Genomic DNA, 27,997 nt, shown 5'->3' on the forward strand with positions numbered 1-27,997 from the left:
AGGGGACAATAGTGGTGCGACACTTGTTTATAATTGGACATCCTTCAAGGGTTAGCAAATCCGAGCCAGCCCTTGGTTTATTGTGGTCCTCTGCTGCAGCCATAATCATTCTGCACCAAATGAATGTGCCAAGGTTATGTGTGTGGGGGAGGGAGGGACAGTTATCTACACATAACAGGAGGGAATTATTTACGATTGTGAGGGCCCTAATACGATTCACAACTGGTTGGAGCTGTTCGACCTTGCCTGGATTCAAATTGCTGCCAGACTATGATGCCAATACAAGTTCGTTTAGAACAGAAAAATGTGCAATTGTATCTTATCTGTATAAGGGACTAATTTTCTTTGTGTGGTAAGAAGGTTTATTAATACATGCATTGGAGTTTGCTGTAAACAAAATTCAATTTAACATCCAGTATTTTCATTATAATTTTTGATAGAGTGAATATTAAAAGTTTTAATTTGTCCTGCAATTGAAATCTGTAGAATACTCTCCAAACAATTTTAAACAGCCGAGATTTCCTTCCTTTTATATAAATCATATATTAAATATAAACTAAAAGGGTGATCTTTAATTTCACAACTAGTATATACATTCGTTTGACAGCAGGAAAATGTCCATTTAAGTGTAGATGTTATACGAAAAATTAATTTATAACCTGAATTTAATTTATTTTAACCCTTAACCCTTAAAGTAAATCCATATTTACTTTTCACTTGAAAAAAATTTACATATTTTTACAGATTCAGATATATGTTGACAAATGTATCGCCATCTACCGGCAGAGTAAAGTACTAGGTATACGTTGACAAATGTCCCGCCATCTATCGGCAGATTAAAGTACTATTACGAATGAGAAATAAATTTTTGTTTGAGTAGTAAACAAAAATGTTTCAGATGTATTTATGTAAATGAAATTTAGGGATTCTTTTTAACTTACTTCATAGCGAGTAGCAATGTTGGCTGACCATCGAATTTTGATACATATTTATACTTTTTTAGATGCTCTAGGAATTAAACGAATTATTATGTATGAGTGAATCATTGATCGGTCCCAAGTCTGGAGGTTGCTTATAAGTAATTATCAAGAGAGCTGCATTCCGCGAAAGATAAAAATTAACGGATCTGTTAAAAGCAGTAATTATATTTTCGATCAGAAATCTTTAGTTTTGTCGCGAAGGAAAAAGCAATTAACACTCTCACGCTATTTGGAAGTAGGAACAAAAAATAATATTCATCTCTGAAGGTTTACCAGCTACTCAATATCTGTAAATGTTTAAATGTACACTAATGAACAAAATTAAAGTACCACACTGTTTTTCAGTACTAACTGAACCCAAGTTGATCGATAGCTTGTTTTAATGAAAAGGTGAAACAGCCAGAAGACATTATCAGATGACATGAAGAGGGCACCGACTGATCTTTCCCTTCGATTTTAGACATTGTGCAAATTTTCATTTATATATCTCACTGAATAAAAAAATATACTCTAATTTTGTCCACCAGTATACATTTTTTCCATTAGATTTTGATATCTTACATTTGAAGTCTTTCATTGGAAAGTGTTGAATCTAGAGATGTACTGACATGGAGGATTTACCAAATACTCTATTAATCTTCCCTTTCTTTAATATTATATTTTTCCTTTTCTCTGAAAGGAAATATTAATAATTTTCGAGATAGTTCCTCCTGGATGAGGGGAATCTGGATTCAACACTGGCTTGGATTACTGACCAATTGTTGAACTTTTAAATTTAAGTGTACCAATTTCTACTAATAGATGGCTGTTAGTGCCACAATAATTTTTATACTCATGAAAAATTAACTTTGTTTTTTTGGAGCGTTGCCCATCTATTATTTTTCTGAAGCAAAAAAGATTTGCGAGTAGCAGAAAATCGAATTTTACTATTTTATCCAAGATCATTACAGATTACTTCACCTAGAGATCGTAAATATAAAACTTAGCCATCTTTAACATAAATGGGAAAGGTTGCATCATTCATGATTGAGTTTCTTAGTATTGCATATCAAAAGGCTGCAAGTATATCTATAATCCCACGTATGACATTATGGGCTTTCCATTTTTATCGATATTCTGTACACTGCAGCCTCATTGGCTTCGGAGATATAAATTTGATTTTCTCACTGTAACCAAGAAGAGACTCTACAAAGTTGTCATTGAGAACTTCAGTTGAGAAATACATGCATATTCAGCTATTTCGAAGTAAGTGGATATGTATACACAGAAACCTATCTAATGTAATACTTCTAAGGTCTGATATTTTTTCTATTTTTAATCTCCGTGTAGACTGCTCGCTTCTAATACTGTTACTTCACCTTTTTGATGGCAAAAAAGTCATTGGATCCAATAATGTGACAAGCGACACATTATTAGTTTCATTTAGCTGGATCACTGGACAACGATATACCCGCTATGCACCAAGAAAATAAACACTGTTGAATTCAAGATTAAAAGTATCTTAACAACTGTACCCATTTTTAACAAATCAACATTTTCACAGTTCTTCGATTTTTTTTTTAAATATATTTCAAAACAACGCAATAAAATACGATTTTATTTTAAAACAAAGGTGCTCAAGTCCTGAGTAGATTCTTTTCCAACGCCATCTGATGGGAATACACAGATCTCCAGAAAGTTTCTTTCGCCGCTGTTTAAAGACGAAGAAGATAAAAAAAATTCCATCTGTTTGTTGCTGTCTTGCTTCTTCGATTCCAACCCCTGAACTTGCGAATGCTAGTCAAAGAATAAGATATAATTAGCTGGTTGTCATGACAACGGCTCTTGCTGTGAGAAGCGAAGGTTGTCTGTCGACAACGCAATAGCCCTCCCCAATCATGTAACACAAGAAGACTTTGTGGTACGTTATCCGCAGTTCTCAATACACATTACGAATGAAAACTGAAATGAAAATGTGGATTTGGGATTTTATTGAAAATAGGTTTTCTGGCTGGTGATGGATGGATGGAAGATGAGAGTAAATCTCGAACAAAATTATGTTTGTTTTCAATATCTTTAAACAAAATCTTCTATCCTTCTGTTCTGTTCAGAATTTAAGCACATGGAATGGAATTTCTCAATCTTATAGATTGTTAACTCACATAATACAATCACGAGCCAATTTAAGTTTATATTACGCTCAGTGTCAGAAATATTGACCTACCCTAAAAGATGTAATGGAACTGTCTGAAAATTTCATTGTCAGTATCTTGGACAGTATAGCACAATGTTAATAATAGTTGCAAAAGAAGATCGAAGTCAGTTCATTGAAAATTGGGTCCTATATGGGCTACACCAGGCCGGATGGTCCATCCATCAAATTGCTCTTCATGTTGGAAGATATTCCGACAGTCGTTGTCAAAGTGTTGAATACCCAGACAAATCGGAGCGTGAGAATCTGTTAATTTGCCGGCTAACGTCTTTACCTTACCAAGAAGGATCAAAGATTGTTTGGGTCATCCGGTATCAAAAAGTACACGGTAGCAGAGGTAGGACTCAATATTAGTGGTATTAGCAACAGAATGATTAAATGAAAGTTACTCAAAGTACCAAACTTCTGTTTACTGAATCTGTACTTTTTTTAGGGTGGAGAAATGTTTCCGGTACTGAGTGTATTTTTCAGGATTCTCTGGTGTCATTGGCTCTTTACCAAAATGTTCATTGTATTGGGGCACTAAATGAAAAAAAGGAATCTGGTTAGAATAAAGATTTATAATATTACGTGTCAGATTCCCATAAGGGTGTATGTAATTTTGGAGATACTTTCTACAAGTTTTTGGTACGCAGAGACTGTATTCTTTCTTCACTCCTGCTTCAATATCCCCAAACTTTCTAAAAGGGTTCAGTTTGATTCAGATTTTGATTCCAGCTTAGAAATGGCAGGTTCATCATATTACTGTTGTAAGAGTTTATTTTGGAGCAAATACTCGCTATGTGGCAACCTACTATCACACCTCTTGCAAATGGGTCTGATCTTTTTCTTGTCCAGTTCTGTTCTATCTTGTTAATTAATCCTTAAAAGGATCAGCTGATCCTGGGACTGTTGTTTGAATTGTTTATTTAATTAAAAACAAATACAAGTAACTACACAATACCGAAAGAAAGGTTAGAAAACACTAATTGGCGAAAAATAAATCGGTTGTCAAACTCTTTCCAGATCTTGTAAATTCTTTGCGTGCAACTTTGTGGACTTGCCGGACCTGATTTGAGTTATTCGAACCATTAGATTTATATAAGATGTGAAAGTCACGCTAAACTTTGTCCTCTGCCATATATGTCACTTTATGGATCATGGAGAATGTAACTGTTGTTTATACAGTTACAAGAGTAAATCGAATGAAAACGAGATTTATTTCACCTAAGTTTAAATTACACTCTGCATTTGGTGATGGTCTAGAACAATTGCAACCAAAACACCAGACAGGGGCCCTTAGTATTAACATTATTATTAGCAAAATGATGAACCTGCTTATACAGCATCAGACAAAAAAACCAACACTACCCACCTCATTTGCCCATCCCTTGTCCAATCCTTGTTTTTTTCAAATTTATTCAAACTGCCCATTTCCACGACACCCAATGTAAGATTGTTCCGATTATCATTTTCCACTTTAAATCTATGACCGCTTGTGTGTATCGTTCGAGAAGGTAATGATACCATCAACATTTAGTTTACCCAACCATTTAAAGTATTGAATAACCCAATCAGGTCACCGCGCAGATGTTTCCAGACGCTGCAATTTGCAGAACTCAAATCTTCTATATCCTTCCCAAAATGATGTTACCAAACCTGTAAACTGAAGATGTTGCCTTTATGCAACGAGATTGCTGTTTCCCTGCTGTAAATCATTGTCATGAGCTCTCCTAACAACTTGTCGGCAACGCCCAGAGAACTTCCTGTTGGGCTGTACAATTATGCAAAATTTTACAGTTCAAGTAATTAACTCTGAGTGTTTTATTCTCTACTTTGAGTGAGGTAGTCAATTGGTATATTATTCTGAAATATTGCTACTTATATTCAGTACTTTGCATTTATCTACGTTTCAGCTCATCTGTATCCAGGGACTTGTTCCATAGCACACCCTAATTACTGTTATTAACCATCCTACCCACTTTTTATTTATCATCAACAAACTTAGACATTAAACTTGAATATGCCTTCATTTACCGTTATCGAACCCTTAGGGACTTTACTATTAACATTAGTCCATGTAGAACAGAAGCCATTAAGAACTCTTCTCTGTCTCCTGGCACGTAACTACCCCTTTATTCATAACTGAAACCTGTCCCTAATTTGCACAGCAGTTCACTAGGAACATATCAGAATTTGCATCCAGTTAAGGAGTTTTTAGTGAGGTCGTGGTGAGGTTCCTATGGAAGAAACGAGACAAGTTTAAAGAGGGGGAGGGCGAAAAATTGAGCCAGACTGTACAATGGTGTGTGTTACGCATCTAGATAATGAACAGGGGTTGTATGACCTCCAGAGGACTAGGACCGTTGCTGGTTGTTCAAGAGCCTATTAAACACAATTGTGAATGTATGAAGATCCTAAAATTGGACCTCCAGACACCAATCGCAAGCAACAACAACAACAAAGAAAGATCTAATAAATTTTATAAAGCCTGGATGAAAAGAATGTGGAATGAGCCATTGATATCCTAACTAATTAGTATTAGCTATTGTGTATTTATTCAAAATATAAAATATTTATTTCATATTTTAAATTTATGAAACAGATTTATCAATATTTTAAATTTATAACACTATTTTGATCATATATTTTCTTAAAAATTAACAACTTAATTTGCATATTATTATGAAACTCATATGAAGCATATCTGCATAATAATATTTAAATCTTTCCAGTATTTTATCAGGAATAATTGTTAACTTTAGGATGGCGTTGTAGATGTCAGAAAGAGAGAGAGAGAGAGAGAGAGAGAGAGAGAGAGAGAGAGAGAGAAATCACTCACTGGTTAGAAAATTAGGAACCTTTTGCACTTGGCTTCAACAGATAACTAAATGTACAAATTCATTTACAGCCTAACTATGTTGGAGTTGAAGTCGAAATATCGACTGAAGTGGTGCAGTCAATTCCAAGAACAGACTGTGGATTCGTGGCAAAAGATCATGTGGCCATTTACACTTTCTTACACCAATGGTAGTGTGAAAGTGTGGCATGAACTCCTCCATGAATCCATGCATCCAGTGCGCATTATGGGCTTCAGTTATCTTTGCGATGAAAGCCTTTATCAACAGCAAAAACAACAACCAGACTGTCTCGTGTCCACCACCCAAACCGTTGGAGGTGATATCATAGTATGGGGTATGTTCTGTTGGTACAGACCGGGCCCGCTCATGCCATTAGAAAGTCATATTTATTTATTTATTTATTTTTTTTTTTTCATGTAAACCCCAAACACGAGAGGTATTGGAACATATAGTACTTAATACCATGCTTGGGTTGGAGGTTGAGAAGACGAAAGAAGATATTTGTTGACATTGGACTTGAACTTCTGTAGACTTTAATTTTCAGGAAATACGTATGAAGGAAGGTTGCTCCAGAAAACGGCAGCTGAATGAATAAACGAGGAAGTTGAAAAGTTGGTTCTGTCACTTTGAAGTTGGACAGTAAATGGATGTTGGCTGGTGGCGGCACGTGTTCAGACTGTTTTGAAAGAGAGAGCTGGAATTATAGAAGCCAATTCAGAAGAACAGTGCCCATGGAAGTATCTGTAGAAGAGGCATGCAGCAGAAACAGTACGTCTATGAGACAGCGAGTGGAGAGACTCTGTTGGAGATGAGTCATTAAATAACCTAACTACCCTCTTCTGAATGGAATCAAGAAGCCTGAGAGAGGTTTTGGGGGCACCACCCCAGATGTGGGAACAATATTCCATGGCAGGGCGGATTTACGATTTATACAGAGTGAGCAGCTGTTTGGAAGAAAAGTAACGCCGAGAGCGAAAGAGAAAACCAAGTTTTTTAGATGCAGAGGAAGCAATATTTGTAATGTGCTTGTCCCAAGAGAGATTAGAAGTCAGAGTAATCCCCAAAAGAGATATATCATTTTGCCTAGAAATCGGAGTATCACTAAAGATAAGCATAGGAGCAGAAGAATCCTTTTTGCGAGATATAAGACAAGACTGAGTTTTAGAAGGGTTTAAATCAACTAAGTTGTCTTTGCCCCATTGGAGAATTACCTGAAGATCGGCATTTAAGGAATTGGTAGCAGATTTTCGAGAAGTTGAAGCTGATTGAGCAGGACAAGGTTTCTCAAAATGGAAAGTGGAATGCAATGTGATATCATCGGCAAAACTATGGATAGGATTTCCAGTCAATGGAAGAAGGTCATTAATATGCAAGAGGAAAAGAGTGGGGGAAAGAACTGAACCTTGGGGGACACCGGCATTAGTGGAGAAGTTAGAAGACAGGGCCATCTACCATCACCCTCAGTGAGCGATCAGAGAGAAAACTGGATAACCAATTACTAAAAAAACAGTTGGCAAACCATAAGATAGAAGCTTGTTTAGAAAACCTTTATGCCAAACACGATCGAAAGCCTTTGAGATTTCAAGAGCAACTGCTTGTGTTTCACCGAACCTTTCCATTGAATTAGTCCATAAATGGGTAACATAAGCCAGAATATCACCAGTGGATCGACACTGACGGAATCCATACTGGCGATTGTTGATCAGACGGAAGGTTTCTATGTAGTTTAAGAGTTGGCGGTTAATTGATTTCTCCATTACTTTAGAAAGAGTAGAAGTAATTGCAATGGGGCGATAATTGGATGGGAGGGATTTGTCACCCTTTTTAGGAACTGGCTGGATATGAGCAAATTTCCAAGCAGAAGGAAAAACACCTTTGGAATAAGAAAGTGAAAAAAGGCGGCAAAGAATAGGAGTAAGTTCAGGAGCACAGGTTTTGAGAACAAGTGGAGAAATACCATTAGGATCTTGAGCTTTCTTAGCATCAAGATTCGTCAAACTCCTTCTGACATCCTTTTGACGGAAGACCCCAGGAGGCATTGAATGGAGCGTGTTGAGAATGGTGGGAGGTGTTTTACCAAGATCATTAATACATGAGTTGGAAGAAAAATGGGATGCTAGCAGGTCAGCTTTATCCTTGGCTGAAGTGACAACAGAACCATCTGATTTTAACAGAGGTGGGAGCAGAGATGGGCAAAAGTTGCGGCCAATAGCTTTGGCAAGAGACCAGAATGCTCGGCTACCATTAGGACAAGAAGCAAGTTTTCTACTCTTAGCCTGTTCAAACTCTAGTTTGGACTGATTAATAACTGCTTTACAATTGTTGCGAGCTTTGGTGTAGACAGAAAATGAAACTGAAGAATTAGAAACAAGCCAATTACGATATGCAACATTCTTCTCTTGGACAGCCTTAGCACATTTATTGGAAAACCAAGGTTTAGATAAAGGACGAGATTTTAAAGTGGAGTGTGGGATAAAGGATTCCATTCCTACAAGAATAATTTCACTGACACGATCTGAGCAAATGTTGACATCACAAGTTTTGAGACAGTAATCCGACTAAGGAAAAGAAGAAAAGAAATCTCGCAGGTCATCCCATTTTGCATTCTGGTAATGCCAAACAACACGAGGTTGGGAATAGCCATGAGATAAAGGTTCCATTGGAGAAGAGACAATCACCAAGTTGTGATCTGAGGTGCCTAAAGGACCACTCACTTCGACCGGGTACTTGGAAGGGTTGTTTGTGAGAAAAAGATCAAGCGTGTTGGCTGTATGATTAGGATTGTCCGGTTTTCTTGTAGGTAAATGAACAATCTGTGCTAGGTCATTAGTAATTGCAAAAGCCTCAGCATCTCGACCAGCTGGGTCAGTGTGACTAGAAAGCGGAAGCCAGCTGGAGTTGTGAACATTAAATCACCAAGGAAAATTACCTCACTGTTAGGAAAGTTGGACTGGAGAAAGTCAAGTTGCAAAGAGCTCCAAGTGATTGGTGGAGTTGGGAGAACGGTAGAGACAACAGATGAATTTGACACAATGAGGTAGAGACGATTTTAAGCCAGAGAAAATCAAAGAGAGGAGATTCCAAATTGCCAAGTCTCTGACAGGAAATAACAGAAGTATGTACAAGTACCACCTTTGAGGCGAAAGGAATCATACAGCGAATAATTTGGGCATCTGAGATGAGCAGTAGTTGAATCAACCGATAACTGAAATTTGGTCAGAAAAGTACATGGGGTTTGGCAGACTGCGAGTGGAAATGGAGATCGCTGAGATTAGAATTGAGACCATGTATATTTGTGAAATGAACTAGGAAGTGTTTGGGAGGTTTAGATCTTTTCGCAGATAAGCTTGCTCTATTAGTTTGACAATTCATGGTGTATTCATTAGTAAGAAAAGTGGGTTGGACACGCTGTATGAAGTAATGAAATTTTTGGATATGGCATACATATGGTAAGAATATACCCAGATCCTTGACATAACGTGGCCTCGACAATGCTCCCCGCATACACACTACTCGGACTCCCTCCAGTCACTATCTGGCAGAGTAGAGGTAGCAAGATTATACACTAGCTGATCCGGAAGCCTCCTAGAGAGTTACCAATAGGTTCGGTCCGGTGTACTAACTAGCAGCCGGCCTGCGAACACCGTTTTAGAGCTGTACCCCCGAAATGTAAGGAATATTGGATCTCGCCACGATGTTCATCATAACCTCAAAAGTCATCAATCATACTGCATGATGGAAGAGATAGGGAAGGGTTCACCTGAACTTAGCTCTAGAGACTAAACATGGGTTCCATCACTTCAAGCCTCCAGTAAGCAAAGTGGTGATATTGCACCGGTTGATGAGAGTCATCTACCACCTAGATGGTGGTAGATGATGGTGGTAGATGGCACTTGGCTTCAACAGATAATTAAATGTACAAATTCATTTCCAGCCTATGTGGGAGTTGAAGTCGAAATATCGACTGGAGTGGTGTAGTCAATTCCAAGAACAGACAGTGGATTAGTGGCAAAAGATCATGTGGCCATTTACACTTTCTTACTACCAACGGCAGTGTGAAAGTGTGGCATGAACTGCCTCATGAATCCATGCATCCAGTGCGCATTATGGGCTTCAGTTATCCTTGCGATGTAAGCCCTTATCAACAGCAAAAACAACAACCAGACTGTCTCGTGTCCACCACCCAAGCGGTTGGAGGTGATATCATAGTATGGGGTATGTTCTGTTGGTACAGACCCGGTCCGCTCATGCCATTAGAAGGTCATATTACCTCTAATGAAAATCCTTTTGTCGTATCTGACCAACTTCACCATGCAATGCAGCTTGCGATGGATTCTTTCAAGACGACAACTCAACTATCCACCGTGCAAAAATTGCGTCTCAATAGTTCGAAGAAAATTCCCAAGATCTCCAACATCTGCCTTGACCGCCTTACTCTTTAGATCTCAATCCAATCGAGAATGTCTAGGATATGTTGGAAAGTGGTTGTCTGTTGACCACAATACAGCAGCTGACAAATATTATGAAGGGAGAATGGCCAAATCTGGAGATAAACTCCCTCGGACACCTAGTGAGATTTACACCACAACGCGTACTGATTTTAATTTGGGCAAAATGAGGCCCTACTGGATATAGAATAAAGGTTTCTAATTTTTTGGCCAATGAGTTTGGAGAAATGAGAGGAGATATTCATTTCCAGTGTGATGTAGTTATTTCCTTACATTTATTTGAGAATATGGAAATTATTAACCCTGATTTTCTGGTCCACCCTCCACCAAATTTATGGTGATTGGTACATCCACGATCATCACGTCTTGAGAGTGTATTGTGGCAAAAAGCATCTGTAGGCATTGAATAAATAAATTTCTTTTAATGCTATACAGAAGTCGGGTCAGAAGTGTTCAGGAGTTCATTGCTGTGCTTAAGGCAGCCGATATACCAGCGCTGCAGTTAACAATAGAGGCGCGCATTTTGGGGAGGAAGACGAGTTAAGGATTGGAAGTCGTAATGTGATTATCAGTGATTACGCATGCTACCCCAGGATTACAGCTAGTCCAAAACAAAACAGAACAAGTTCACACGTGTTCTGACTTGTTTATGCAGCAATGTTATCGAATACTTATTTCAGCTTGATGGTTGGAATAATCACCCTCTTTATACTAAGTTACAAAACCTTATTGCAACCAAATAGTCATTCTACATTACATGAGAGAGAGAGAGAGAGAGAGAGAGAGAGAGAGAGAGAGAGAAAGATGGACAGTACAGACAAAATAGAAGAATGAATGGAGAGAGAGAGAGACAGAATACGATAAATAACCTAGGAAATAGTGAGAGAGGGAGAGACAAAAAAAGATGGATAATAGAGACAGAATAGGAGAAAGAATGAAGGAGAGAGACAGAATACAAGGAAGGACGAAGGAGATATAGAGAAAGAGAGAGAGAGAGAGAGAGACAAAAAAGATGGACAGTAGAGACAGAATAGGACAAAGAATGAAGGAGAGAGTGAGAAATAGAGACAGAATACGAGAAAGAATAAAGGAGATAGAGTGTAAGAGAGAGAGAAAGAGAGAGAGAGACAGAATACAAGAAAGAAATGGAGGAAAGAGAGAGAGAAATGAGATGGACAGTAGAGACAAGTGAGAGAGAGGAATGGCAGAATGTGAGAATGAGGAACAGAGAGAAACAGGATAAACAAAATAGGAGAAAGAATGAGTGACGAAGAAACGGGAAAGGCAGAATAGGAGAAGGAATGAAGGAGAGAGAGAGAGAGAGAGAGAGAGAGAGAGAGAGAGCGAAATGGGGAGAATAGAGCCAGAGTATAAGAAAGAATGAAAGAGAGAGAGAGAGAGAGAGAGAGAGAGAGAGAGAGAGAGAGAGAGAGAGAGAGAGAGAGAGAGAGAGAGAGAGAGCGAAATGGGGAGAATAGAGCCAGAGTATAAGAAAGAATGAAAGAGAGAGAGAGAGAGAGAGAGAGAGATGGACAATACAGTCAGAATAGAAGAAAGAATGGAGAGAGTGTGAGAGAGACAGACAGAATAGGAAAAAGAATGAAAGAGAGAGACAGAATACGAGAAAGAACAAAGGACGAAGGAGATATAAAGAAAGAGAGAGAGAGAGAGAGAGAGAGAGAGAGAGAGACAAAAAAGATGGATTGTAGAGATATAATAGGACAAAGAATGAAAGAGAAAGTGAAAAATAGAGACAGAATATGAGAAAGAATAAAGGAGATAGAGTGTAAGAGAGAGAGACAAAAAAAAAAGATGATAGTAGAGACAATAGGAGAGAATGAGAGAGAAAGACAGAATACAAGAAAGAAAGAAATGGAGGGAAGAGAGAGACAAACGAGATGGATAGTGGAGACAAGTGAGAGAGATGAATGGCAGAATGATAGAATGAGGAACAGAGAGAAACAGGGTAAACAAAATGGGAGAAAGAATGAGTGACGAAGAGACGGGAAAGGCAGAATAGGAGAAGGAATGAAGGACAGAGAGAGAGAGAGAGAGACAAAAATGGACAATAGAGACAGAATATAAGAAAGAATGAGAGAGAAAGACAAAAAAGATGGACAGTGGAGACAGAATAGGAGAAAGGATGAAGGACAGAGGGAGCTCGACATTATAAGAGGGGAGACAAGATAATGGAGAGAGCAGGAGAGAGTGAACTGAGACCGAATAAGCGAGAAAGAAAGAGAGATAAACAATAGAGACAATAAAAGTAAAAGAGAAGGGGACAGAAACGAAAGAAAGATTGAGAGACATATACATACAGAGTAGAGAGAAAGGAAAAGAGTGAATAAGAGGAATGACAAAATAAGAGAGCGTGAATAAGAATAAGACAGACAATAAGAGACAACTTAAGTAGAGAAAGGTTGTAAAAGGAGAGAGAGAGAGGTAGATTAAGAGGGGAAAGAGAGATTATAAAGAAAGAGTGAGAGAATGAAAATTAGGACAAGTAGGAAGAGAACCAAAGAGAAGATTATATTGTCTATTTGCAATAACTTAAATGAACTGTTTGTTAAAAATGAATTTTAAATGAATGGGGTAAGGTTTCTCCCTGAAAACATTGGTGAGGACCCCTCAGCACTTACCTTTTACGAAACAGCACCACACAGTGGGACGTGCAGTCGATGTCTACGGTAGGCCAGAACCACGGAAGAGCCCCACGAAGTTTCTTCTCTACTGCTTTAAAGAAAATACCACAAACTCTAGAGAATGAAGAGGCTACGGGGGTCGTCATGGGGGGAAGTAGGAAAAATACACACGGACAAGGGACTACATACCTCTACGATGGAACAATAGTCTCGGCCAGGAGGTCAGGTCTCCCCCTTTGTTAGATATAGTGATTTCATCTATTGCCGGTCCTAGAACACACCTAGCTAGCCCCTCCCGCCCGCCCACCCTCTCTCACCAGAAAATCGCTGGTGTGGATTCGATGTATCAAGAAGATGCTATGTGGGTTCTCTGCCTTGTGTGCTCGACCATTGAGTCCTGGTCAGTAGACATCCTGTCGCCACGATCACCCACACCCTACCTATTGACGGTCCAGACGCGCTGGAAGGTATTGTAGAATTGACGCCGTCTCCACTAGGCGGCGCTTCTATAGCGTGGAGTTCGCGATTAATCGTAGTTATTGTGGTATTATCGGTTGCAGATGCACCGTCTGTTTGTTGAACTGTGACGCCACCTGCCGGCTCGGAGGGGTGCTTGGAAGTTCCCGTGGAGTTCATCGTGTCTGCGACCTCTGACAGAAAGGAAAGGCTACATTCGGCCGGCTTCTCTAATGAAAGTGGATCTGGGTCCAAGTCCGTGTACAAATGACAAGGGCTGTAGCACTCATTTGGCTGACCGTACGGGGAGTCGGGTGTGATGCTACGGATGTCGGGGATGTTGGGATCTGAAACAGAAGAAAAACACATTGAGAAAATTTTAAAAGGAGGAAACATTCATATAGTGATAGTATCAAAAGGTGTACGAAGGGTGGTCAATAAATTATCTACTTAAGGTTCTTCCCACCCATAGTTATATTTCGATGATTCATCATGCTCCTGCGTATCTCAACTCGAATCATACTAATTTTGGTCCCAATATGTTTTTAGGTTGGGCTGTTGTAAGAAGGAAGATACCTGCATCAAATTATGGATTGGCTGAAATTGGAGCATTGTTCAGTCATCAAATCACCAAAGAAGGAAATGGGCCAAAGGCCATTCCTGAAAGATTGGCAGTGCACCTTCAGAGAACCAGGTGAAATTCTGGTCATAACAATTCAAGCGGGATAGAGAGTCCATCAATATGATCGACGATTTGCTGAAATTGGAGCATTGTTCAGTCATCAAATCACCAAAGAAGGAAATGGGCCAAAGACCATTCCTGAAAGATTGGTGGCTCAGTGCATCTTCAGAGAACCAGGTGAAATTCTGGTCACAATAATAATTCAAGCGGGGTAGAAAGTCCATCAATATGACCCACGATTTACTGAAATTGGAGCATTGTTCAGTCATCAAATCACCAAAGAAGGAAATGGACCAAAGGCCATTCCTGAAAGAATGGTGGCTCAGTGCACCTTCAGGGAACCAGGTGAAATTCTGTTCATAACAATTCAAGCGGGGTAGAGAGTCCATCAATATGATCCACGATTTGCTGAAATTGGAGCATTCTTCAGTCATCAAATCACCAAAGAAGGAAATGGCCAAAGGCTATTCCAGAAAGAATGGCAGTGCATCTTCAAAGAACCAGGTGAAATTCTAGTCATAACAATTCAAGTAGTGTAGAGAGTCCAATATGATCCGGGAAGGCCTGTGACAGCGACCACTCCAGAAATGTGCCAAACTGTGGAAACCCTGAATGACAGAGGAAAATTCCTTCCTTAAGTTTGGCATATGTTGAATAAGAAAACACACTTCTCAAGTATGCAAATCCGTTACCATCTCGTCCTTCACGAAAATTTTAATCAATCCCAGTTTGATGTGCAGAAATGGAAGAAGAACCTTGTTTGATTGCACTAAACGAATACATTTTATTATGGTATGAACTCGTCCCGCTTGTTCCAATGTTGCGCAACATTCTGTCCCACAAACACATTTTGTGAAACCCAACTACATACGTTCCAACTACATACGTTCCTTTTAGACGTCAGATGGCAGCACTACCCTTCCTGCTTCAGACAATTTGGCATTTTGCCATAAATGCAATCTATGTAACCACTTCCACTGGACAAGGTGCGAATGTGGTGTTTTCAGAAGATGAATTCTCGAAGAGAGGGATGTTTTTGAGGGGATGTTTTTGTTTACATTCTTTTTAGCGTTGAAAGATGAAACGCTGGCTTGTCTAGCAACGATGGGCTTTTCAGCTTTCAATTTTATGAGACAATGCGTGGCCGAATTACGACCTGTCTTTCGGTGCGTTCACGAGGCAACGTACATTTGTCGAAGTTCGGAACAAGTTCCAGTGAGCGTCGGCGCACATCAAGCGGACTTCGGAGTACGGCAGCGAGTGAAGCACTTTACGAAGTTCGTATCTGGCACGGTGCCAGAAACTGAGTGAACGACAGAAGAGAGTGACGTTGCTTTTAACAGAATTTAATGAAATCTGGAATACGTTGGTGTCGTTGAGAAAATGGCTCGCAGTCTGGCACGCATATTTCAATCCACATTTCTTAACGAACTTTGGCCTGGCCCTTGTCGATGTCAAATTCCGAAAGAGAGAAGGAATTCTTGAAAGCATTTTCAGTCAAAGCTGTAGTTTGCTAATTTAGAGCGGAGGGTATAGGGATTTTTCTCAGTTAGTTATTTAGAATTTTTCATCCCGCACAACATAAAATCAGACCATAACAGATTTGTACAGACGTGATAAGTCTGTCTTCTCTCTCATATATATGCGCAAGCGCTCTTTTTAAAAATCAAAGTCAACTAAGGCCACGAGGCTTCAGTATATTGTGTCTGTAACTGCGTGAATTCTTCAGTTAGCTTTCTTGTTTTCCTATCTTTCCTAGGTTATATATATATTCATTCCTCTCTCTCTACCCTTTTGTTTTTCTATACATCGCTCATACTATCATTTTCTTCCTTCTTCCATCTCTGTCTGCTTATACTTTTGTCTTTCTGTTTCCATATCTAGTCTTTATTTTCTGAATATCTTCATATTCATTTTTCTCTCTTCTCCTTTTCTCTTCTTTTTCCTATCTTTCTTTTCCATCTCCTCTCTTTCTCTGTTTTTCTGTTATCTTATTTCTCCTGCCGTTCTATTTCTCTTTCTCTTCTTTCTTCTTCCTCTATTTTTCTCTTTCTCCTATCTTATCTCTCTCTGTCTCTCTCTCTGTGCCTTGCCTTACTTCTTTGTGCCACGCGGGCACAAAGAAGGCAAGGTACATAGACACATGACACTGATGAAAAGACCTGAATTCGAGTCCCATCGGTGACGTGAGGAATATTTGTGGGCCTTTTACACATGGCTGAGTTAGTCGGTCTCAGGCGACGGCAGCATGACTTTTTCTCCCGGAAACTCCTGTTTTTCGTTCAGCCAGCAGAACAACTTCAGAGCAGACGCAATTTAGAGACACCTACTACAGCAACAACTTCTTTGCACCCTTTCTCTCTCTCTCTCTCTCTCTCTCTCTCTCTCTCTCTCTCTCTCTTGCTCAACCTCTCTTTTCTCTTTTTAATTCTCTACTCCTTTCTCTGTTTCTTTTTTTTTCGCCCTTCTGAGTTTCTATATCTCGCTCCTCCGATCTTTCTGTTTATCCTTCTCTCTCTCGTTTTGCCTTTCTCTTCCTATTCCTCTGTCTATTTCTATCTTTGTCTTTTCTTGTCTGTTTATGAATTTTCTTTTTCTGTATCTCGTATTTCTTTTTCTGAACTTTCTCTTTCTTCTTTGCATTCATCCTTTCAGTTTCCTTCTCCTCTCTCTCTCTCTCTATTCTCGCTAACTTTCTCCACTTTCTTCATCTCTCTCTCTTCCTTTTTTCCTTTGTCCGTTGTTTTGTTTCCTATCCATTTTTTCACTGTTTCTGTCTTTCCCATTCTCTTCTTAAATATTGCATTTAACCATTCCTTAAGAGTTAATTCAACACACGCATTTTTGTATACTCGTGATCACATGATCCCAAGCATGCGCGCATGCTTAAGAATCAGTATTATCTGCTTTCATGGACTTTGGACTCATGGACATCTACAACTTTATTTATTAATTTGCTAATCATTGTAATTGAGGGAAGAACTGTTTTCTTGCACGACCACTTATAATTGAGTTCAATACCTACATTATATACACTGCACGGCCACTTTAATAGGACCGTGAGCATTGCTGGAGTGTTGGATCAATGGCTCGAATCATTATCCCTACACCACTTGAGAGAAAATCATCAAGGTTATGAAAAGCGACAAGAGGAATATTAGAGATTCCATCTAACAAAACTTTCTCAATTCATCGTGGTGACGAATGAATATGCCTTTCCATTTCATTCCACAGATGCTTGATGGGAGTAATTTTCCAGGAATTGAGCTGGCCAGGAGATATGGTTGAACCCTTCCTCGTGTTCCTCAAACTGCTTTTTTCATACATTTAGTGCGATGGATGGTTGCATCCATCTTTGGATCCTTTCACAGACTTTCTTACTGTTATAAAGAATTCCAGAACTAATTTGTTTCCAGTGTACCTGATCTTCAGTAAAAAAACAAAAAATGTCCAATACCATTATACTTCCATCAGCCTGTACTGTGGACACACAACAGGGTGGTTTCAGTAGGGCTCTTTTTATATGATGCACGGTTTGTGATCTTCCCGCATTGAGCGTGTGGGCTGTCTTGCGTGTGGGCTGTCTTGGTTGTTGTGGATCCTCAAATTAGATTATAAAAATTGCTAGTTTGTGTAATAAACATGCGGTTTCTGCTTCTCTTGAAGGTTCTCTTGGCAAATGTTATGCTGTTTCACTTTATTCTTAATGTAGCCAGCCTCACCAGTCCCTTGAACCGTTCCTCAATTATATCGAGCTGGTGCTGATTAAACTTGTTGGTTGTCCTATCGTTATCATGATGGATGCTACTGCCCACTCACCACTTCGGAACAGTCCATCCTCTGATTCAAAAGGGGAACTTCTTGAAGAATTGATTCAATCTAAGAACCTTATCTTGTGGAACAGTTTGGATCATTTGCCCATTTTTGTTTCTTCATTGGGTCAATCATTTGTGGATATTACCTTGTCCAACTCAACATTTGGACAGGATATTTTCGATTGGAGGATACATACTTCATGGTGTTCTAGAGATCGCAAAGTGATCATATTTGAAAATTTCATGCTAAATTCCTTTCTTTTAGGTGCTTTTTTGACTTCCCACGTTTTAAAACCAAGGATGTGATGATTGGAATGCTTTTGACTCTAAAGTCCGTGAAGTGATTTCTCCATAAATTATTGAACAACAAATATGGTCTCTTCCTGCTTCCCACGAGGAACTTGAAGTTCAAAAGAATTACATAATATTTGCTAAGCAACGCTTAGAAGAAAAAGAGATTACTAAATTATGTCCCTTGGTGACACATAATTTAACTGTTTTGAGAAATAACTTGAAGGCTGCAGGAAGATATTTTCAAAGAGAATTGCTTGGGTTAGATTCGTGCAATCGACTTTGAAAGATGACATTTGTGGTTTACCATACAAATTGTATACTGAGAAGATTCATCCTGTGGATACCTTTTCTTCTGTCTGTCTTGGTAATTCAGAAACCTTGGATTGGTGCGAATCTATCAATGCCGTGTTAGATGGTATTATTCACGAGGATCTCCCATTTCCGAAGGGTTCGGTGAAGACGATTATGTGGCTGGAGCTCCTAACATACCAAGGTTCTAGTTAGGAGGATTCATTTTCATTGATGAAATTGGAACTGCGATTCTTTCCATGAAGGCTGGAAAGTGTCCTGGTCTGGATTTGCTGGAAATATCTGTTCTTAAGCGAGTTTGGCGGATTTGTCCTCAAGTTATTTCAAATTTACTTGCTTGGTGGATGGAGTTTTCCCTTTGCCCTGGAAGCAGATGTTTTTGAAGCTCCTCCTTAAAAGCCATAATAACCCCTCCCCCCCAGAACGGCTCTTTCTCTTATAGAGCTCTGTTGCCGATCATGGGAAAAACTTTAATAATCTTGCTAAGGTGAACACTCTTTTACGCGTTAACCCTTTCCTTGGATTTCCAGTTTCCTCAATCAGTTTGTTAAGTTGTCCTGTGATTGAGATTTTTGAATTATTTGGTTTATGGTTTGTCCCTTAGTGGAACAGCTTGGCTTTTCCACTAAGGGACAGATTTAGGATGTTTGCTGTGCAAGATTGCAAGTTGAAGTATCATTATAAAATGTCTTGTGGAGGTTTCTCTCAGGGCTTGATTATGGATGCCATTGGATTTTGTATTTACTGTGGTAACAGGATTGTTACATGTCATGGTAAGATGATTTCGAAATTAATTTTGATGTCTTGCAACCAGAAAACTGCTGGTTCTTAATGTTGTTAATATTGTTTGCAACAAGAATGCCATAAGTTTTGGTAGTTGCTTAACAATACTTTATTAATTCTAATGATCCCAAAGGTGTAAAATGTAATCATTAACTATAAATAGAATATTGCTTTCAGGTTGAAGGTTGCCTGATTTTGTCCAGTACCTTGTAGCTTTGACTGAGTTCTTTTCTGATCTGGTTGGCTGAATAATTCCCGATTATTGGGACATTGTAAAATTGGTGTAAATGATTGTCTTGGATTTTATATTCTCTAATTCTGGGGTATATTGTTAATTTTGTAAATAATTATTGTTGAGGTTAAATATTAGCCGTAACTGTAAATAAATTTGTGGGTTGTTGTACTCCTAAGTCTTGCTCCTATTCTTGTTGAGGGTTTCAGAATTTTCTGAACCCCCCTACTTGTCATCTCTTGGATGGTAGTCCCTGGTGCGCCTCCTCGTGACAGAATTTTCTTAAACCTCCCTACGTGTCTCCTTCTGGATTGTACTCCCTGGCGCGCCTCCTCGTGGCCCCAAGATGTCTTTGAGTAAAGAAGAACGAGTCCAGATAATTCTTCTTGTAGGAAATGGATTCAGAGAGAGGTCGCTGCAGAATTTAAGGGATTGCATCCAAACCGTAAGCCAGTAACACAGCTGTGTTAGCAAACTTGTTGCAAAGTTTAGGAAAACATGATCCATAAAGGATATACCACGCAGTTGACCTTTGAGAAGGGCCACCAACGATGACACAGCCGCTACCATCCTGACTCATTTATGCACAAGTCCCAAAAAATCTCTTGGAAGATTGTCCTCTGAGACAAGGGTGTAAAAGCAACATTTATCTTTAAGGCTCACAAATGGCATCTATATAAACTTTAGACCTTGCAGAAGTTAAGAGAAGATTATCCAGACCAACAGATGGAATATTGAGGCTAATCGACAGAATACTCGGTACTGGTCTCAAAACAACCTTTACTGGTTTACTCCTTCGATGGAACAAGGTGCTACTTGTGTAATTCTATGGTGGCCCTTCTTTTTTTCAGAGAAATGTCACTGCAGACGGGCTTTATATATGTTCAACTAGGAAGCATTCCCCAGTACCTTGAACGAGGATAGAGATTTTCTGACATGGTTCTAGCAAGATGGTGCTCCTGCACATAAGAGCATCTATGTAAGAGAGTTCCTGCACCAACAGTTTCCTGGTAATTGGATAGGACGTCGAGGCTTGTGGAATGGCCAGCGAGTAATGTCTTACACCGCTGGATTTATTTTTCACCATGTTCTTGCTGACTGGATATCTCGTCTGGATTTATGTATGAGAAACAGTGGCGGAAAATTGAGGATGTTCTCAATTGCAAATATTTAATTACCTTTGGCCCCTGAAATAATCTCCATTCTATCTTACATTCTAGTAGTTTGACAATTTATGTAATGGCCACTACTCACCGGGACATCCATGGTCCTAACAACTTGACCAGAGAGTGTAGATATTGACAATTACACATTGAAAAATCTTTCTGCAGAACTAATTTATCTGACCTTTGAGTGTGTATGTGGGTTATGGAGGAATTATTTCTTCTTCTGACATTCTGATCTCGTGGGAAGAATTCGATTTTAAAGTAAAATGAAACATTTAATAGAATGTGCAACCCCAGAACAAAGTTTAATTATTGTATTTATTAACTGGAGCAGAATTGAGTTTGGTATTTTGAGAGGCATTAGCGTCTCTTCTGCAGGAAGATTCAATGACTCTAAAAACAATGGCAAGTGAAGTAAGTTTTATTGGTATTGAGTAAGGCATCATAGCATTCTGAATCCTGTAAAGAGCCATCTTATGAAGTGTCCATCTGAACAGTACTCAAATCATTGTCAAAGAATAAAAAGAAAAAGAAAAAGAGAAGAAGGAGTAAAGGAGGGAGAGAAGAGAGAGGAGGAAAATAGAAGTGTGCATGGAGAAAAAATGAGAAGGAAGGGGAGAGAGAGAGAGCGAGATAGACAGCAAGAGAGAGAAAAGGAGATAGAGAAAAGAAAGAAAGAGAATGAGATAGAAAGGGGAGAGAGAGAAAAAAAGGTGGAAAGAATACGGCATAGAAAGAGAAATAAAGGGCGAAAGAGAGAAAGAAACATTGACCGAGGCAGAAAGAAAAGAGGGAAAGAAACAGAACACGGCATATGGATAGAGAAAAAGAGAGAGAAGCAGCAAGAAAGAGAAAAAAAGAGACAGAAAATGGGACGAGATAGAGATAAATATAGAGAAAAGAAAGAGAATGAGAATGACGGGAGAGAAAGAGAGAGAGTGAGAGAGAGAAAAGAAAGGACGGGGTAAAGAGAAAGGTAAGGATAGAGAGAAAGAAAGGTTGGCTGAGACAGAAAGAAAAGAAGAAAAAAAGCAAAACTATTCATGGACAAAGAGACGGAAGGAGAGAGAGACACACACACACACACAAATAAACAGGAAGAGAGAGAAAAAAATGAGACAGAAAAGGGGACGAGATAGAGATAAATAGAGAGAAAAGAAAGAGAATGAGTAGACGGGGAATGAGAAAAAAATAGACGGAAAGAATGCAGCATAGAAAGAGAAACAAAGGACGAAGTAGAAAGAAAGGTTGACCGAGCCAGAAAGAAAAGAGAGAAAGCAACAGAACACACATATGGATAGAGAGAGAGACAAAACGATACAGAAAATGGGACGAGATAGAGATAAATATAGAGAAAAGAAAGAAAGAAAGAAAGAAAGAGAATGAGATTGATGGGAGAGAAAGAGAGAGAGAAAAGAAAGGGCGGGGTAAAGAGAAAGGTAAGGATACAGAGAAAGAAAGATTGACTGAGACAGAAAGAAAAGGTGGAAAGAATGTAGCATAGAAAGAGAAGAAAGGGAAAGATAAAGAGAAAGGTAAGGATAGGGAGAAAGAAAGAATGGTTGACCGAATCAGAAAGAAATGAGAGAAAGAAACAGAACACGGCATATGGATAAAGAGGAAGAAAGAAAATAAAAATGTACATGGACAAAGGAAGAGAAGGAAGGAAGGAAGGAGGGAAGGAAGGAGGGAAGAGAGAGATAGCAAAGGAGGATAAAACGAGGCAGAAAAAGGGAACGAGATAGAGATAAATAGGGAGAAAAGATAGAAACAGAATGAGATAGACGCGGCAGAGAGAGAGAGAGAGAAAAGGAAAAATGTAGTACAGAAAGAGAAAGGTCAAAGTAAAGAGAAAGGTAAGGATAGGGAGAAAGAAAGATTGACCAAGGCAGAAAGAAAAGAGGAAAAGAAACAGAACGCAGTACACAGATAAAGAGGAAGAAAGTACAGAAAGAGAGAATAGGGGAAAAAACAGAGAAGGAAGAACGGAGATAGTGGAAGGAAAGAAAAAAAGCAAAGATAACGAAGTAGAAAATAAGGAAAGAGTGAAGGAAATACGGGATAGAAAGATTAGAAAAAGAAGCCGAACGCGGTAGAATGCTAGCTAGAGAGAGAGAGAGAGAGAGAGAGAGAGAGAGAGAGAGAGAAAGAGAGGGAAAGAAAAGAAACACCGAAGGAGAAAAGGGAGCACAAAGAGAGATAGTGGAAAGAAAGAAAACAAGATAGACAAAAAGAGAAGAGTGAAGAAAAATCGAAAGAATGTGGCATATTGAATGAGAAAAAAAGAGTGAGGTAGTTAAAAAGATAAGGAAAGAAACTAAACGCAGAGAGAGAGAGAGAGAGAGAGAGAGAGAGAGAGAGAGAGAGAGAAAGTGAGAGAGGTTTACAAAAGGTTTACAATGCTAATTTTAATAAGCAAGTTTGAAGCTTTTTCTGCAAAGTAATTCGGTAGGAAAGTATTTGTTGCTCACCTATACACTTAAACACCCTCTCGCCAGCGTACTGCTCTCTCACCGTGGGGTGGAAATACGGGCATTTCTGTTCGACCATGTGACAAAATGTGCGACACGGCCTCACCAAGTGACCCCCGAAGTGGTAAGGGATGAACATGGCGCATATCCACCTCCGATACGCTTTCTACACAAAAGAAAGAAAGAAAGAAGAATGCATTTCATACGAAGTTGCAATCTTAATCAAATTATCTTTAATTGCAGTTTAACTATTAATTAAATAAATAATACAGAGCACCCACATGACACCACCTATTGGCATTATTCGGAAACAAACAGTTTTCAAGATGGCGGCGCCCTTGCAGTCAAAGTGTAAATTATTACTATTATTATTATTATTATTATTATTATCTCCTTTTCTTCTTTCTATGGATTACAAATCGGATTACAACTTGCAATCCGTTCGATGCAGATGGTAAAAAAATTGGTCAATGGGAGTGAAATGATTTTAAGATAAATGAAAGGAAGATGGAAGAAAAATTGTTCCATCTAAAAGTGAAAAAAAAAAAAGAATCTTGGAGTGAAGAAACGATTGTAGACATATTAAAAGAGGTTCTGAAAATCTTTAAAATACTGATGGCTTCCATTGATTGGGAGGAGACCCTTACAAAGTGCAGATGTCAAATATCCTCGCTGTTGGTGGAACACAGAAGGAAGTGGTTAACCAGAGATCTGTAAATTGTGCAATGCACTAATGGATTCAATAGTTAAAGAAGTAATTAAGAGATCATTCTGTTAGGAGTGGAACTGTAAGGCAATCACAGCATGGATTGTCTTATATTTTTCAGTTGGAAAAGGCCACTCGTTGAGGCCTTTTCCACCTAGGTGGAAGGACGGTGATTATAACCGCTGTGCTACCCGTAAGGGAAATCCAGAATTACATATACTATTTTGGAAGTTTCATTCTAGAATGTGGATCTGTTGGAAAAGGTCCAAAAAAGTCAGAAATCCCAAAAAGGTACTCTTACCAAGAAAGTCTTGGGTTTCTCTAATTTGCAATGACTGAAAACTAGATGGTGAACTAATCGAAGTTTTTAAGACTTGACAATGGTTAAGTAAACAATATGATGATGGCTTCTTTACTCTGTATTAGACCATACAAAGTGGACATCAATTTAAATTGATGATGGATGGATGGATGGATATTTCCCTTTAGTCAGAGAGTAAATGATTGTTGTAATAAATTTCTATCAGACGTTGAGGTCGTTAGTCTGAACGCGTGTTAGTGACAATCGTTTTGAAGCAAGCGTCATGTCGGACATACAGATCGAACAGCGATATGTGATTCGTTTTTGACCAGATCATATTGCAATGGGCAAAGAGGCATTTAGTAATAGAAAAGAACTATTGAGGAGAAGTTTCAAGAAGGAATTAAGAAAGAAAATGGTGAAAACACTAATATGGACTATTGTATTTTATGGCTCAGAGACATGGGCCCTGGAAAGAGAGGAGATCAGACGACTAGAAGCTTTCGAGATGTGGGGTGGAAGAGAATGGAAAGTGTGAAATGGGTGGAAAGAACGAGTAATGAAGAAGTTTGGAGGAAAGTAGGAGAAGAGAGAACGTTAGTAAAAGAACTAAGAAGAAAACAAAAGAACGTTAAAGGAGATGTTTTGTGAAGAGAACGCATGTCGAGGAATGTGATTGAGGGGAAGAGAGCTGTTGGGAGAAGGAGAATTAGAATGATACATTCTATGGAAAGAGAAAATTATGTAGGAATTAAAAGGAAAGTACAAGAGAGAGAAAAATGGCGTCAATGAAGCCCTGAACCTGCATATGGGCAGAGAACTTGAAGAAGAAGCAGATTGTGTCAGACGGGGCTTAAATGTATCGGGAACAGTTCTATAGGTGAATGAAGCGTATGGTAATGAGTGTCTTGGTAGGATGGCCATATTCCAGTGTGAAGAGGTTTCTCCATAAAGACAATGCCAGGCCCCATACGGCTAATATTGGGCAGCTAGTGATCACAGCCATAGGTGCCGATTTCTGCCACATCCCCCTTATTTACCGGACTTAGCCCGTGTGATTTCTTCCTGTTTCCACGTCTGAAGGAAGCTCTGAAAGGCAAGCGTTTCGCGTCCCTCACAACGATGCTCACAGAGCCACAATGGAAGCATTTCGCAGTCTTTCGAGAAATGGCTTGCAAGAAACATTTAATGCGAAAGTGTGTAAAGTTCAAGGGAGAGTATTTTGAGAAGGAGAAATCCACAGAAGAGTAAAATGAGCTCTAATCATGGGATAATTGTTGCTTGGCAACCAGATTCACTTTTTTTTTTTTTTTTAACTAATGTAAAATAAAACGTTAAACGCACTTTTAAAAAATTAAATGAGCCCGAAAAAATGGCGAGGTAAGCATACAAAACGCAAAATGATAAGGTAAAACTCGTTCAACTCGCTATGTTTGCAAATGACACAGAATGGCTATTCTGGACTTCAGCAACTCATTTAACTCTCTGGCAGGTACCCGTGGCTTATTTGTTATATAGCCATTAAGGATCTGTATATTATCTCATTAAAAAGGCAACCAATCGAAGTCCTGCCACATACGGCCCGGTCATAATATTGCATGGCGAGCGTTGTTTGCCTTAGGTTTCATTAAGGTTAGTTCAGCCATTAGCTTGTAATATGCCTATCTCTAATAACACACATAAACCACCTCCACGCGCGCGCGCGCACACACACACACACACTGGGGCACACACCGCCTTCCTACATCATCTCTTGAAGTCTGGGACTAATGAAACCCTCAGGTAGTAAGTGGACTTTACGTGTACATCAGTTTTACTGGAGTAAGCGATTTCCTTTGACAAATTAGCGCAAGGTATTTGAAAATTGCAAAGTTTCTACCTCAAGGATGGCTGTCACTGACCATTATTCTTCAGAGAATGATCAAATTAAATAAATGTTTCAATCCAGCTTATTCTTTCGAACTTTTTCTGGATTGTAGCACATCAAGAGATTTTCTTTCTCTTTCTGCTCTTCATTTTAACACTCTTCGGCAACTCGTCAGTGCAGCATCCTTTGGTTATTTGTTAAGTTCAGGCATCTTTGCCAAGTGCAAGATCGAGTTGAGCAACTCATGGCCAAATACACTGACTGGCCAAAAAAATTAGAAACATTTTAATTGAAATGGCAAATAATACAAGAAAGCAAGCTTATACAGCATCATCCAAAAAAAGTTCACCCATCTGTACCTTCCAAGAATTTATCTAGTTCTCCCTTGAATTTATTCGACCCATCCACTTCCATAACAACAACAGTTGGAAGCTTGTTCCAACGATCAACGACCCACTTGCTGAAAGCAAACTTCGACACATCTATCCTGCAACCATCTTACCTCAATTGAATTTATACCCCCCCTCGTGTGTAGTCTCAGAAAGTGGAAGAATACCATTAACATTCAGATTACTCAATCCACTCAAGGATTGAGTATCATGTGGGCTTTATGGGGTTTTTCATAACGTGGCCGAGTTATTTGGTCTCTTCAACGGGACATATTTTGGTCTCATGATTCGGTCTTCTGAATTGGGCACCCTACTTGAAATACCAACCAGGATGAATCAGACTGGATGATTCATCCTGGTACAAGATGAATGAAAGATTGACATGAGTTACATTGAACCATTGAAAAACCGTCCTCAATTCCTGGAATATCTTGGGCAGAGGATTTTGCTTAGGGGTTTCCTCTTTATATTCCCGGAACATGCTTTTCAGTTTTTTCTGGGGAATAAACGGTACTTGGAACAATTATCAGGTGTACCAGTTCCACACGATATGCTCTAGCGTTTACAGCGTCTCCCATTGGGATCAGGGGAGTAAGAGGATGCCATGAAAGCATGCTTCACGCTATTACAACTTCTCCAGGGGCCAGTAGTTTCGATACAGAACACTGGTTCCAGTACTTCATGTGGTTTCCTCCATATGTTCATTCTTCCATGCTTGCTTAGAAGCGCATATCTGGACTCATCGGATCTCATGATTTTCCTCCAGTCCATTTGCGTTCATTCTTTGAGTTCCTGACACCAATGCATCAGTATTTTCCGGTGAGTGTCCAGTATGAGTGGCTTTTGTGAAAGTTTTGTATTCCTTAGTATATGCCCTCGTGGGTGGCAAAGTTGGTAGATGATGCTCCTAAAAATTTGCTAGATGACGCTCCTTATTTCTTTCTCAATGAAACTATTTCTATTTTTAATAACTACGAAAATAGCAAAACCTAAATATGTTTCAGTAAATAAATGAAACTTTTTCAAGTGTCACGGCTTATAGTCCGAAAAATACGGTAATTAAAAGTCAGTTTCATCTTGCAGCCTTCTACTCACAACGCATAAGGCTGTTCGTTAGCTAACTAGACATATCTAAGATAGTGAAAACGTTTTCAGTCTTTCTCACACGCACTGTCTCTCTCTCTCTCTAATTTTAGTAAGTATTTTAATAACTGCGAAAATAACAAAACCTAAATAAGTTTCGGTAAGTAAATAAAAGTTTTTTCAAGTGATGCGTCTTATAGTCCGAAAATTACGGTAATTAAAAGTCGGTTGCACGTTCCAGCCTTCCATTGACAACGCTGTCCTTTAGCTAACTAAAGAATTTTAAGATAGTGAAAACTTTTTCAATCTCTCTCAATCGAACTATCTCTCTATTTTTAGTAT

The 27,997-nt window shown here is 39.0% G+C and overlaps 1 protein-coding gene and 1 long non-coding RNA gene across 2 annotated transcripts in view; both read right to left on the bottom strand.

Moving 5' to 3' along the window:
- Positions 1 to 1,596: 1,596 nt before the first annotated feature.
- LOC150091963 (uncharacterized) lies at positions 1,597 to 13,378 on the bottom strand. Its single transcript, XR_016547697.1, has 2 exons — positions 13,099 to 13,378; positions 1,597 to 2,756 (listed from the first exon to the last, which is right to left on the bottom strand). It is a non-coding gene; the product is annotated as an uncharacterized LOC150091963 (long non-coding RNA).
- The window catches only part of Mid1 (calcium-permeable channel component Mid1), a 140,030-nt gene continuing 125,403 nt past the window's right edge, over positions 13,371 to 27,997 (bottom strand). The window contains exons 2-3 of the mRNA XM_090386310.1: positions 23,310 to 23,475; positions 13,371 to 13,904 (exon numbers count right to left, since the gene is read on the bottom strand). Coding sequence (XP_090242436.1) covers positions 13,459 to 13,904; positions 23,310 to 23,475 — 612 coding nt within the window. The 3' untranslated portion in view covers positions 13,371 to 13,458. The remainder of the gene's footprint in view (positions 13,905 to 23,309; positions 23,476 to 27,997) is intronic.

Source organism: Mastigoproctus giganteus, chromosome 1, assembly GCF_048544385.1.
Source record: "Mastigoproctus giganteus isolate SK-2022 chromosome 1, ASM4854438v1, whole genome shotgun sequence".
Lineage (NCBI taxonomy): Eukaryota > Metazoa > Arthropoda > Arachnida > Uropygi > Thelyphonidae > Mastigoproctus > Mastigoproctus giganteus.